Genomic DNA, 11,974 nt, shown 5'->3' with positions numbered 1-11,974 from the left:
CCATCAAAAATACCATTAAGGAAATACACAGGCAAGACACAAACTGGAAAATATTCCAAGTACTTGTATCTAAGATATGTGAAGAACTCCTATACATCCATAACCAAAATAATAATAATAATTTAAAAAAAACACAATAAAAAATGGGCCAAAGCCTTGAACAGACAGTTGACAAAATAAGGTCCACAAATAGCCAATAAGCACATTGACGTGTGCTTGACACCATTCGTTATCAGGGAACTGCAAATTAAGCCACATGATATAGAACTTCATACACATAGGACAGACAAAAAGTAGAAATGGACGATACCTAATATGGGCCAGGCCAGGGTACGGCTGGAAGGCTCTTACGCTGCTGGCAGTCAAGCAAAACGATAGAGCCCCTTAGGGAAGCTGTTGGGAAGTTTCTTAGAAAGGTCAACACACACCTGCCTGGTGACTCCACAGTTTCGCTCCTATGTATCTACTCAAGAGAAATGAGAATATGATTTGTACACCAACGTTCATTAACAGTCTTGTCCATCACAGCCCCAAACCGGAAACAACCCAAATGTCCCACTGCGGGCGAAAGGGTCAGCAAACATGGCTTATTCCTACAAGGGAATATTACTATGCAGTGAAAAGAACACGTTCTCGATACACCTAACAACACAGACGACTCTTAGAGACATGTTGAGAGGGAGCGGCTGGACACAAAAGTGTCTGTACTCTGTGACTGCATTTACAGGAAGTTCTAAAACAGGTGACATGGGTCCTGGTGGTACTCGACAGAACAGAGGCTGCCTGGTCGGGGGGGCCGGGTGACTGGGGGCATGAGAGAACCTGCTGAGCTGGTGGAGCAGCTCTGCACCTTGGCCTCGGTGGTGGCTGCACAGGTGCCTACAATTGTCAAAACTGATGGAACTGTGCGCTGGCTCACTGACTGTAAATCATACTGTGATTAAAAACAGAGAAAACAAATGACCAAGAAAAGGGCAGGACAGAGTCTGAGACACCGAGAGAAGCTGTTGTGAGTCCCAAAGGTGGCAGGGGCCATGGCGTCTGAATGCCACTGGGGGCCCAGAACTCTGCAGGGGTAGGGTTTTCAGGGGGACCAACGGGGCCGGGATCAGAGAAAAGCAAACTGCTTCTGTGTCACCCCCCCCATGTGGCCTCTGCCTCCACACACAATTTATGTCAACAGAAGACCTGGGAATGAATGCCTGAGCGAGTGAGTGACAGGGGGGTTCAGGTGTGGAGAGAAACAAGACACAGAAGGAAGGGGCGAGTGTGTGGGAATCACCGGGCCTTTGAGCCTCTGACAAGGGGCAGAGCCCAGCCCCTGGATACTGAGGACAGGTCTTCCTTGCATCTCTGTCCCTGTCCCCTACCCCCCACCACGGGGAAGCCACCTTTAAACACAGCCCATCAGTGAGCACTGCAGTTAGAAGGCATAGGTGCTGACACCCTGGGCCAGCAGGATGTGACGTGGCCGTCCACACCCCAGAGTGGAAGGGGCGGCCCTACAGGGTGGGCCGGGTGGAGCGAGGAGCCTCACCTGGTGCACCTGCCCCTGCAGCTGGGCCCTCTCGTGCCGCAGCCTGGCCACCTGACCCTCCAGCTGCCGCTCCAGGCGCCCACAGGCCCGCTGCAGGCCCCTGCGCTCGGCCTGCACCAGCTCCAGCTGCTCCCGGGCGCCCGCCTGCTCACGCTCCAGCGTCTTCTGCTGCTCCCGAAGCTGGTCCCGCTCCTGCTCCAGCTGCCAGCAGGGGTGCGGGAGGGGCGTGTGTCCAGACCCCTGCACCGCTACCCTCGGCCCCCAGGGCTGCCCACCCCTGCCCTGGCTTGCCCTCCCTCAGGCCAGGGCCCGTCGGGTCCCCTCATCCCTCTGTGGGCCTTGTCCCCCCAAACCTTTTCAGTCCAGAAATGGAAAAGATGGGGGTAGGATGGGTAAAAAACGGGGCCTGGGCTTGGAGACCAGTGCTGGGGCCGAGCCTCATGGCCACCCTGGTGAATGCGAGGCTCAGGCCAAGGTCTGCCCACCTGGGCCCTCGTCTCACCTGCAGGACCAGGTGGTTCAGGGTGCTTTTGTCCTGAGCCAGCCCCTCCATCAGGGCGGCCATTTTGGCCAGAGAGTCCCTCTGCTCCACCCCCTCCGACTTCAGCCTGGTCACAAGCAGCTCTAGGTCAACGTTGCTGGTCTCGGCCTGAGGCAGGGAGAGAGGGCAGCGGTCATCCCGCGGGGAGACACCAGGGAGGGGCTTTCAGGTTCGTGGACAGAGCATTCCCCCAGGTAGAGTTGTTGGTGCCAGGGAAGGAGCGAGCCGCATCGTGGGAGGTGTGCAAGCTAGAGCGCTGGGTGAGACAGGCTGGAAGGAGTCCCACCATAAGGAGACCTCTGGAGTAGACAGCAGCCCCCGGGGTACTAAGGCTGCAGCCAGCAGAGGTGACAGGGTGGCCATGGGTCAGGGAGGACGGTCCACGTGCACTGGTTAGTGCCTAAGGAGGCTGTCGGTGACTTTGGGAGCTCTGGGGATGGACCAAGGGCCCAAGAGGGTGAGGAGAGAGGTGACTGGGCAGAGTGTGGGCCGGAGCACATGGTGGGAGGGACGGGCATGGGCGTGGAGGTACCCGGGCCAGGGCACCGTGCAGAGCGTCCCTCTCGCTTTCCAGAACGTCCCTCTGGAGCTGGGCTGTGCTCAGTGCCTCCTGGGCCGACGCCAGCTCCTTCTTGAGCCCGGAGACCTTCTCCTCCAGCTCCACCAAGCGCGCTTGACTGAGGTCCCAAAACCAGAGGCAGCGGGCGTGAGGACGCCTCAGGGAAGACGGCGCCACCTCGCAGGGCCCAGCAGGCAGGGCGGCTGCCCGCAACTCCCTCCAAGCCCAGGGGGCCCAAAGGGGCCCAGGGTCGCCCTGGAGGCTGCAGGGGGTCCGCAGGGCAGTGTCCAGACCGGGCCTGTTTCTGGGCTGGGCTGGGCTGGGCTTCTCTGTCCATGCCTCAGGGGACACTTCTGGGTGAGGAGTGTGTGCCCTCATGCTGGGGGGCGCCCACCTCTGCTGGGCTCGGGGTGGTGAATTTGCCTGGGGCAGGCTTTGGGCAGGTGCTGGGTGGGTGTTGGGGTGTCAGGGAGACAGCTCAGCGTGGGAGGAGCCTGGAGAACCCTTCACCCCGGCTGCCTTGTTGAGTACCTCCCACTCGGGCAAGGAAGCGTTCCCCTTAGTGGAAAGGACACTGAGGCCCAGGGAGGGGCGTGAGCCCGTGGTGCTGCCCGGCCCACCTGGTCTCCAGCTCCCGGAGGTCCCACTGGCCCTGCTGTGCCTGCCGCAGGAGGCTGTCCTGCAGCTCAGCATTCGCCGCCTCCAGCCTCTGCTTCTCTGTGTCCCAAGCACCCAGCTTCCCTCTCAGCCGTCCCACCTCCGTCTCTAGAGCCTTCTTCTCTCTGGGAGCGGAAGTCCGAGGGTGGACGGCTGGATGTGCACGGGGGAGGGGAGCCCACGACCCTCACTGGGCACAGTTGAGCTCAGGGAGTGCCGGGAGGGTGGGTAGGGCAGGGGGCACCTGGTGTGGAGGCTGCCAGGCAGTAGCTCAGGGAAGTGTGGGGAGGGACAGGAAGACCCAGCCCCCTCTGGCCCCAGGCCGGCCTGCGAGGCGGGGCGGCCACCAGCAGGCTTGTCCCCTCCCGGTGGCCCTGTGGGAGCCCCTGAAGCATGCAGACGGCGGCTCCTGATGTGTCTCCATGCTCAGCCCTCCGCCACCCACAGGCCAAGTTCAGCCAGTCCTTGCAGAACTTGCTGGAAGCAAGGGACACCTCCCCAGCTGCACATCTGCACCTGTCTAGACAGGGCCCCCGGACACCCCCGATCCAGCCCCTCTGTGAAGCCGCACTCAGAGCTGGCCCACTTGCAGTGCTCACCACATGCGACCCATCATCCAGGGACCTGAATCCCAGCTGCCCCCTCTGGCCTCGGCCCTTGAAGCCCCCACTTCCCAAATGCCCCTTGGAGCCGGCTGTCCGACTGCCATGCTGAGGGACCCCCTCGGGCCTGTCTACCTGTCACCCGGACACTGCAGCTTGCCCCTCGGCCCCTGCTGACAGCTACCCCTGGGCCCCACTGCCCTCCGCCTCTTGGTGTGGTGCTGTGGCCCCTGCCCACCTTGCCCTGCGCACAGCTTGGCTTGGAGTTTCCCCACCTCTGCTCCTGTCCCCCCCACCTTCCTGCCCTCCAAGGCTTCCGTGCTCAGGGGGCCCTCGGCCCCTGCGTTCCCACACTCTCGCCAGGCGGAGCTGACCTGCCGCCCTCTCCGTGCCTCTTCCCATGCGCCCCTCAAGGCTGGATTGGGCCTCTTTTCCTTGGGCCTCCTGTGCAGCGCTGAGCACACTGTGAGGCCACTGAGTCCCGACCTCGGGGGGCGAGCGAGAGGTTCTGCTCGCCCCCCACCCCCCGCTCCTGCAGAAGCCTTCCTGAGCCCCAGCCCACGCCCGGCCGTCAGGCTTAGGCAGTGTGTGGGTTTGGGAAACCCCACTGAGCTGCTCACTCAGGACTGTAAGCCCTGGGGGGTTCTCATCCCACAGCCCCCACTCCCACCAACCCGAGGGTGGTAAGACATGTACAGAAGTGTCCAGAGAGCGCCAATGGCCACTGCACCACAGGCATCAGATCCACGGGGCACACCAGGAGGGCACGCGGCCCACCCCGATGGACGGGGAGGGAAAGGAATGGGGGCTTTAGGGACCATTTCTGAAGGATGGAGAACACCCTGGGAGGGGTCCTGGGAGCAGGGGGAGGTGGAGAGCACAGCCTGCTCTGGGAGCGCGTGGAGAGCTGGGGAGCCAGCGGAGGAGGCAGGAAGGTGAGTCCCGGGTAGACCCAGGTGGAACCAGATGGGGGGGCTCAGAGCTGGAGGGGGGTGAAGGGTGAGGGGTGAGGGGTGAGGGTGAGGGGCGAGGGGCGAGGGGTGAGGGGCGAGGGGTGAGGGGCGAGGGCAGGCGGCCTGGCCAGGCGCGGTTTCCATCTGGGACACACGGCCTCTCCCTCCCGCGTGGAAGGCCTTGGGGAGGAACCCCACCCCAGGCTGGGACGCCCGCCCTGCCGGGCCCGTCAGGCACCTTCCCAGGAGCTCGCTGGCCGCCCTGCAGCGTCGCGCCTCCTGGCTCTGCACCTCCAGCTTGTCCAGGAGGTCCTGGTACTCCCGCGTCTGCTCCTGCAGGAGGCTCCGAGCGGCCCGCAGCGCCTGCTGGCTCTCCGACAGCTGCCCACGGAGCCGGGCCACCTCCGTCTGGGAGGCCTCCAGCTGCAGGCCCAGCACCTGCCGGGGCCGAGGGGGGCGCTGTGAGACCCTCTAGTCAGGACGGGCCAAAGGCTCCCCCAGAAAGGAGGTACTTAGCCCCACAGCTTGCTCCCCGGGCCTGTGGACACCCCACGGTCAGCCCACCTGGGTGACCCACAGGTAGGCGCTCAACCAAACTGGCAGGTCTCCTGGCTCTGCCCCCTCGGGGACCAGGGCCCCGGCTGCCTACCTGCCCCTGCTGCTGTCGCCTCTCAAGGGCCGTCTGCACGGCCCGCAGCGCGGGGTCCTGGGCAGCTGGGGAACGGGCCCGTGATGCAGCGAATGGGGGGCTCGTCCGGGGGCCCTGCTTCTCCTCCTCAACTTCAGTGCCGCTGCTCCACACCAGCTCTGGGCACCCCAAGTCCGCCTGGGCCACCTTCAGGGCGCAGGGAGGAAGGGACGCAGGGAGAGAGCTCAGGGCATGGCCCACCGGGACCTGCAGCCCGTCCGCTGCTGTGCCACAGGGACCCAGGGGGCCTGCACCTCTGTGATGGCGTCCAGGACACGCTGCAGGGATGCGACCTCGTCCTTCAAGCTGTCCCCTGCCGGCTGGCCTCTGCTGCGCCCGGCCTCCTGTGACCAGGGCAGGCCCCTCAGTGAGGCGGCAGCTGCCCCCGGGCAGAGCCAGCCGCCTCCCAGCCCACGCACCAGTCTCTGAACGTCCACTTTCAGGGAAGAGATGACGCTCTCCTTCTTCAAGTTTTGCTCTGTGAGCTTCTCCACCAGCAGCGTCTGCTCAGAGAGTCTGGAGAGAAGTCGGGAGGTGGGGGAGGCAGGGAGCAGGGTCACTGGCACGGCGCAGAGCACAGGCCTGGAGTGTCACAGCCAGGGGGGCCCTGGACCCCCAGGTGCCGCCGCGTCGCGCCCAGTGGCAGCAGGATAGGCCTTCAATCTCCCGGTTCCCAAGGAGCTGCCCTCGGCAGCCTCGGACCCGGATGGGGGTCTGTGTGCAGGACCTCCCGACCTGCTCGGAGCTGTGGCTGCTCTGCCCCGGCCTCATCACAGCAGCCGTGGTCCTGGCCCTCCGCCTGCGCCAGCTGCTTACACGCTGACCTCAGAACAAGCGCCTACCCCGGAAGGATGCGCTTTTTGGCTGAAAATCCAGAGCCAGCCACGGGGACAGTCCCCATGTGCTCACTGCAGTGTCCCCCGAGGCCCTCAACGTTGGGGAGCCCTAACTTTGGCTTCAGAGCTGGTTAAGGAGTTTGGGCCTGTTCACTGCAAGTGTCAGATGGCTGCTGGGATAAGGACTGTGAACTGTGTGCAGAGTCAAGGTGAGCGCGGTGGCAGAGAACGCTGGTGACAACGAGGAAGCCAAGTTGCATGTGAGCGCCTGCCCATGCCCGGAACGCAGCAGAGAGGAGCGGGGTGCCCGCCTCTTGCCCCCTGCCCACCCTGGGCGCCCACCTGGCCTGCAGCGCCACCTTCTCTGCGTCGCAGCGGCCCTGCAGCTGCAACATCTCGCACACCTTGTCACGCAGCTGCTGCTCCAGGGCGCTGGCTGCACCGCGGGCCGACAGCCGTAGGTTGGCGTCCAGGTTCAGGCAGGCCGTGTGCAGGTGCCGGGCCGTCCTGGCCGCATCTGCTCGCATGTCAGCAAGACCCCTGGGGACAAGGTGGCACCCCCAGTGAGCCTCAGCACCAGCTGTGGGCTCTGGGCCCAGGAGGCTGCGAGCCGGGGGGAGGGCAGGCGCTGGCCACGTGGCGGAGCCCCTCCCCAACCATGCTCAGGAGAAGCTCTCCGTGAGTGTCATCAGCCACCCCATGTCACAGCCCGAGATAGGTGAGCAGGGGCTGGGCAAGGCCAGATGGGACCTTGACCCTCTGAGCCCCAGTTTCCTCTTGTGCAGACTGGGGTGCTGACAGGTACCTCAGTAACCCAGGACAGACCTATGAGAGGTGCTGGCAAGGACCAGAGGGACCCAAAGCTGCACCGGTGTAGCTCCTCCCCTCCTCAGGTCTCCCCTGCACCCCTGCCTCCCTCATTCTGTCCCTTTGTCCTTCCTGCCCCGAACACCCCAGGGCTGCTGCACCCACCAGGAGGAGCCTGGAGGGCCCAATGCCTGGGCCCTCCCATCAGATGCCCACCCTGGGGGGCCCACGCAGGCTTGGGCGAGGTGCGGCGGCTGGCTCACCGCTCAGAGGCTGACCGCAGCTCAGCCAGGTGTGCACGAAGCGCTGTTACCTGCCTCCGCAGGAGGAGGAAGTCCCGGGGCTCCCCCAAGCGCAAACGCCGCGTCTGAAAGCAAGAGGCTCGTGTCCACTTCCGGCCCAGGCTCTGGGAGGTGACGAGCCTGTGGCCCCTTCACTCTTCCCAAATGTCATGAGGGCCAGCCCCACGGGCCACACCCTGCACTGCCTACCTGTTCCTGCAGCCTGTGTCCCAGGGACTTACCTTCCAGAATGAAGCAAATCCCCTACCCCACCCCCCAGAGGACCTCGGGATGTGACCACAGTCAGCCCCCGCCAGGCATGGGGGAGGGGCACGCTTTTCCTCCTTTCCCAGGACCCAGAGCAGCCGTCACTCTGGGAGGCCCCCCCCTTCATCCCCCCCAGACGTCCAGATGTGCGGCCCCCCCCAGACGTCCAGATGTGCGGCCTGCCCTTGAAGGTGCTGGGAGGCGGACACCTCGCCACTCAGAGCTCACAGGGTGCAGGTGGCGAAGCTGCTGTGCGACCAGGGCCCGTGAATTAGGGCTGTAATGGTGGTGGGGAGGCCACTGCAGGGCTGTGGTGGGGAAGGGGTGGGTGGGGCGTGGGGGGCGGCCGGTCAGCAGTGGCAGGCTTGCCGGGACCTAAGCCAAAGCCACGGGCCCTGAGTGTCCGGGCCACCTTGCCAGTCCCTGCACCCGGCTGTGTCCTGAATGAACGCTGACCTCCAGGGACCCTGGAGGGCTCCCCAAGGCGCCCCGTGCTTTGCTGTGCTCCCACTGCCCCCTGCCTGTCACGGCCCCAGCCCGCGTTGCTTTCATCTAGAGCTCACTCACATTTGGCTGGTTCTCAAGGCCCACATACCCTCCTCTTCCCCCCAGAGGCCCTTGCTGACCCCGCATCTGAGGTGGTCCCCCCATTGAGCCCCCAAACACTTTGGGTGTGTATATGCTCTGTAGGGAGTGCCCTTTTGTGCCTGGAGCCGGAGCCCTCTGTGCGTGTACCCTCCCCACCCCATCGAATCATCAAAGAGCAGGTGAGCTCAGCCCCATGGCTAGCGGAGGGGCAGCCGCCTGGGCTGGCCTGCCCGAAACTCCAACTCCCGTGACCGTTTCCAGACTTCACGATTTCTTGAGCTCAAGGCTGGGCTGGTCAACCCTGCGGAAGCACGCAGGCCGGGAAGCGGGGGAGGTCAGGGACTCGGAGGCACACGGGCAACTTTTGCCAAATGGAGCAACTTGGACAAATTTCCTTGACCACAGGGGCTCAGGGGAGAGAGAAAGCATAGGGACCACCCAAAAGGGGTGTCTACTTGCACAGAGATGCAATACCCCAAAGCCGCACTCTATGTAAGTTGTGCCAGAGGTGAGTGAGCTAGAACACACACACACACACACACACACACACACACACACACACAACTGCCTGCAGGACTCTGTAAGGAGGTACGGCAGACTAAAGGTTTGTGTCCCCAGCATTCATCTGTTGAATCTTAACCCCCCCACTGTGATGCTGTTAGGAGGTGGGGTCTTTGGGAGGTCATGAGGGTGGAGCCCCATGAATGGGGTTAAAGCCCTTATAGAAGGGACCCCACAGAGCTCCCTGCCCCTTCCGCCATGTAAGGACACAGTGAGAAGGTGCCGTCTGGGATCCCAGGAGGGGTCGTCACCAGACACAGGATGGGCTGGCACCATGATCTCAGATGTCCAGCCTCTAAATTGCGGGACACCAATGTCTGTTTATAAGCCACCTGGGATTCCTGTCACGGCAGCCTGGGTGGACTAAGACAAGAAGGACAAACAGCTTCCCTGTGGACTTGGAACCACAAGTCAGCTGTTACGCAGTGTTCAGCCGGAATTCACGTCACTGAGGTGGTTTCAAAAAACGCAAGCTGAAAATTTATTTCAATGTGGCTCCAAAGACTGTCAGCATCTCTAGGCTCCTGTCAGAAGCAAGTAAAATCCTGGAAGAGACCACACTCATTTCAGGTGTCAAAGAATTTTCACAACGTTCCAAGGAAAACAAGCAGCTCTTAGTTAAGATGAAAACGTCACCAAAGACACAGGGACACAAAGCACATGACGAAGCGTAAGCGGAAGCCGTGGACACAGGCCTGGAAGGACTTCAGACATTAGAACACCGGGCAGACTCCAAAACAACTGCTTTTAACATGCGTCAACACATATGAGAGGCTTGAACGTATGAGCTAAGAGTAAGATATCTGGAAACGAACCAACCAGAATTTGTAAAGATGAAAAGTACAATGTTTGGAATTTAAGCCAAGTAGGCGAGTTTAACAGAGGTTGACACCAGAAGAGAAAACGGACGACCAGGAAGGTAGATTTGAAGAAATTACCTAGAAAGCAGACCAGGGTGATAAAAAGAAAGAAAACATGGGCGGTAAGAAGCGTGGTGGTGGGAGGCAATACTTAAAGAATAGTGGCCGCTTTCCAAGAATAATGGAAGACGCAGAGTCCCGATGGACCTCACGCGGGATGAGCACACAGCAATCTCCACACAGACATATCACAGGGAAACTGCAGCCCACCACTTAGCGACACAGTCAGACAGAGGCAGACACACACCATACGATCTCACTGATAGGTAGAATCTAAGGAACAAAATACGTGAGCAAACAAACGAACTGCAGGACACCAGGGTCAAAGTCAGCGCCTGAGGCGGCCAGAGCGAGGAAGCTGACCATCTTCACAAGGACTCGGTCACGATCGAAGACACAAAAGGTATCATTCAAGTGCTGAGAGAACACACCTGCTGACCAGGGAACCCCATCCTCAGGACAAGGGGGAATACAGACCCCTGGTGAGCCAGCGCCACCCCGACCTCAGGCCGGCCCTCACGGGGCGTTTGTTTCCCGCAGCGGGCGGGAGCCCTGCCGAGGAGAGGCGTGGGCCGGCAGGCGTGGAGCATTTCAGAGAGCTGACCGGGCATGGCTGCGGGGGCCCCTGCTGGGCCTGGCTGGGAGCAACGGTGCGAGGCCCCTCTCCTGCGTGTGCTCGGGAGTCAGGCCCATGGAGACCTCCTTCTGTCCCCAGAACAGGGTGGGTCCCACAGAGCCAGGACCTGGCCCTGTCCCTCACTCCACTTCCAGGCCTCAGCCTCCTGCGCCCCTTCTCTCAGGGGGTCTCCGCAACCCTGGCGTTCCCCACGCCACAGACTGCTGTGGCCAAGCCGAGCGGGGGATGTGGTGGAGGAGGCCAGTGGCTACACCAGCCACAGACACCAAAGCAGGTGCCCGCCAGCGGGCGGGGGCAGCGGGGGCACCTCTCTCTTGATCCGGCGCTGCGCCTCCCTCAGCTCCAGCTGGCCCCGCAGGTGGAGTACACGGCCCGTGGTCCCGGCCAGCTCCTGGGCCAGTGTGTCGTTGGCTCTCTTCATGTGCTGCAGCTGTTCCCTCAGGAGGGTGTTCACCTGCGAGAGGCCGGTGCTCCTGGATGGCAGAAACCACAGTGGTGTGACTGTGCGGGGGTGGCCGCTGCTGAGAGCGGTGCTCAGAGACCCAGGCCCCGAACTCCTGGGCCCAGCCGGCCTCTGCCAGGTGTGGAGCCCCCACACTGCCCCTAAGCAGCACTGACCACCTGTAGTGGGTCCCCGGTGGCCCCCCAAACTGGGACCAGCACCTTGGCTGCCTCTTCCTTCCCTGAGACACCTGCTCTTGGCTTCCTCCCCCTTTGAGCTCTCCTGGCTCTGCCCCCCAACTGTGGCTGGCTCCTCCATCCCTGGTACAGAGGTGAACCCCAACACAAGCAAGGGGGACAGGGCTTGGGAGCCCATGGCTGAGGGTGCCGGGGCTGTGAGGGCGGTGCTGTCCTTGCAGTGGGGTAGGTTGGGACAGGGAGGGCAGCCCCCCGGGACCTGGGGGCCTTGTCCATCCAGGACAGGTCTGCATGCGGCTGTAGTCAAAGACTCCAAACCCGCCAATTTGGGGCCCCACCCTCCAGAGCCAGCACCTCCCTGCCAGGCTGCAAGCCCACCACTGGACATTCTCTGCTGTTTGCTCTGAGGGCATAAGCCCCAGGCTGGTCTTCAGAAAGCTTCTCAGCATGTTCCCCCTTTCTGGGTCCCTGAGGGTGAGCCAGCAGGAATGTTCCGGGGACCGCTCTCCCTGCAGAGCTGGACAGACGCCATGCCTTCCCTGCAGTGTCCTGGGGCTTAGGTACGCAGGAGCTGCCTCTGGGGGGCTGAGGTGTGACACACGCTCACCAGCAGTGAACAAATGAGCCTGTGACCATGAAATCAGTGCGGCTTGAGGCCAAAGGGGCCCGGGAGTCAGGGCCGGGGAGCGGAAAGCAGGATGGAGGGCAGTGCCGTGGGCATCCCAGGATGTGCTGGGCCACCCGAGGGCCACAGTCCGCTGCAGTGCCGGCCAGAGCACAAGCCTCGGCGGACGTCGGGGGCCCGGGGGACACACTTGGGAAAGCAGGGCCGGGGAGACCCTCACAGCATGTGGGACCTGCACCCCGTGCCCGAGGCCTTGCAGGGCTGCTCCCACTCCCT

At 62.5% G+C, this 11,974-nt stretch overlaps 1 protein-coding gene across 1 annotated transcript in view; it reads right to left on the bottom strand.

The window, feature by feature from the left end:
- CROCC2 (ciliary rootlet coiled-coil, rootletin family member 2) overlaps nt 1-11,974 on the bottom strand; it is a 55,553-nt gene that overhangs the window by 40,440 nt on the left and 3,139 nt on the right. The window contains exons 4-14 of the mRNA XM_019628451.1: nt 10,688-10,907; nt 7,444-7,547; nt 6,716-6,913; nt 5,957-6,053; nt 5,792-5,881; nt 5,499-5,684; nt 5,088-5,287; nt 3,258-3,419; nt 2,611-2,755; nt 2,040-2,186; nt 1,538-1,738 (exon numbers count right to left, since the gene is read on the bottom strand). Of these exons, the coding sequence (XP_019483996.1) occupies nt 1,538-1,738; nt 2,040-2,186; nt 2,611-2,755; nt 3,258-3,419; nt 5,088-5,287; nt 5,499-5,684; nt 5,792-5,881; nt 5,957-6,053; nt 6,716-6,913; nt 7,444-7,547; nt 10,688-10,907 (1,750 nt within the window). The remainder of the gene's footprint in view (nt 1-1,537; nt 1,739-2,039; nt 2,187-2,610; nt 2,756-3,257; nt 3,420-5,087; nt 5,288-5,498; nt 5,685-5,791; nt 5,882-5,956; nt 6,054-6,715; nt 6,914-7,443; nt 7,548-10,687; nt 10,908-11,974) is intronic.

This window comes from Hipposideros armiger, unplaced genomic scaffold (assembly GCF_001890085.2).
Source record: "Hipposideros armiger isolate ML-2016 unplaced genomic scaffold, ASM189008v1 scaffold_17, whole genome shotgun sequence".
Taxonomy (NCBI): Eukaryota; Metazoa; Chordata; class Mammalia; order Chiroptera; family Hipposideridae; genus Hipposideros; species Hipposideros armiger.
The sequence above is the reverse complement of the archived record's forward strand: the minus strand, read 5'-3'. Positions and strand labels throughout refer to the sequence as shown.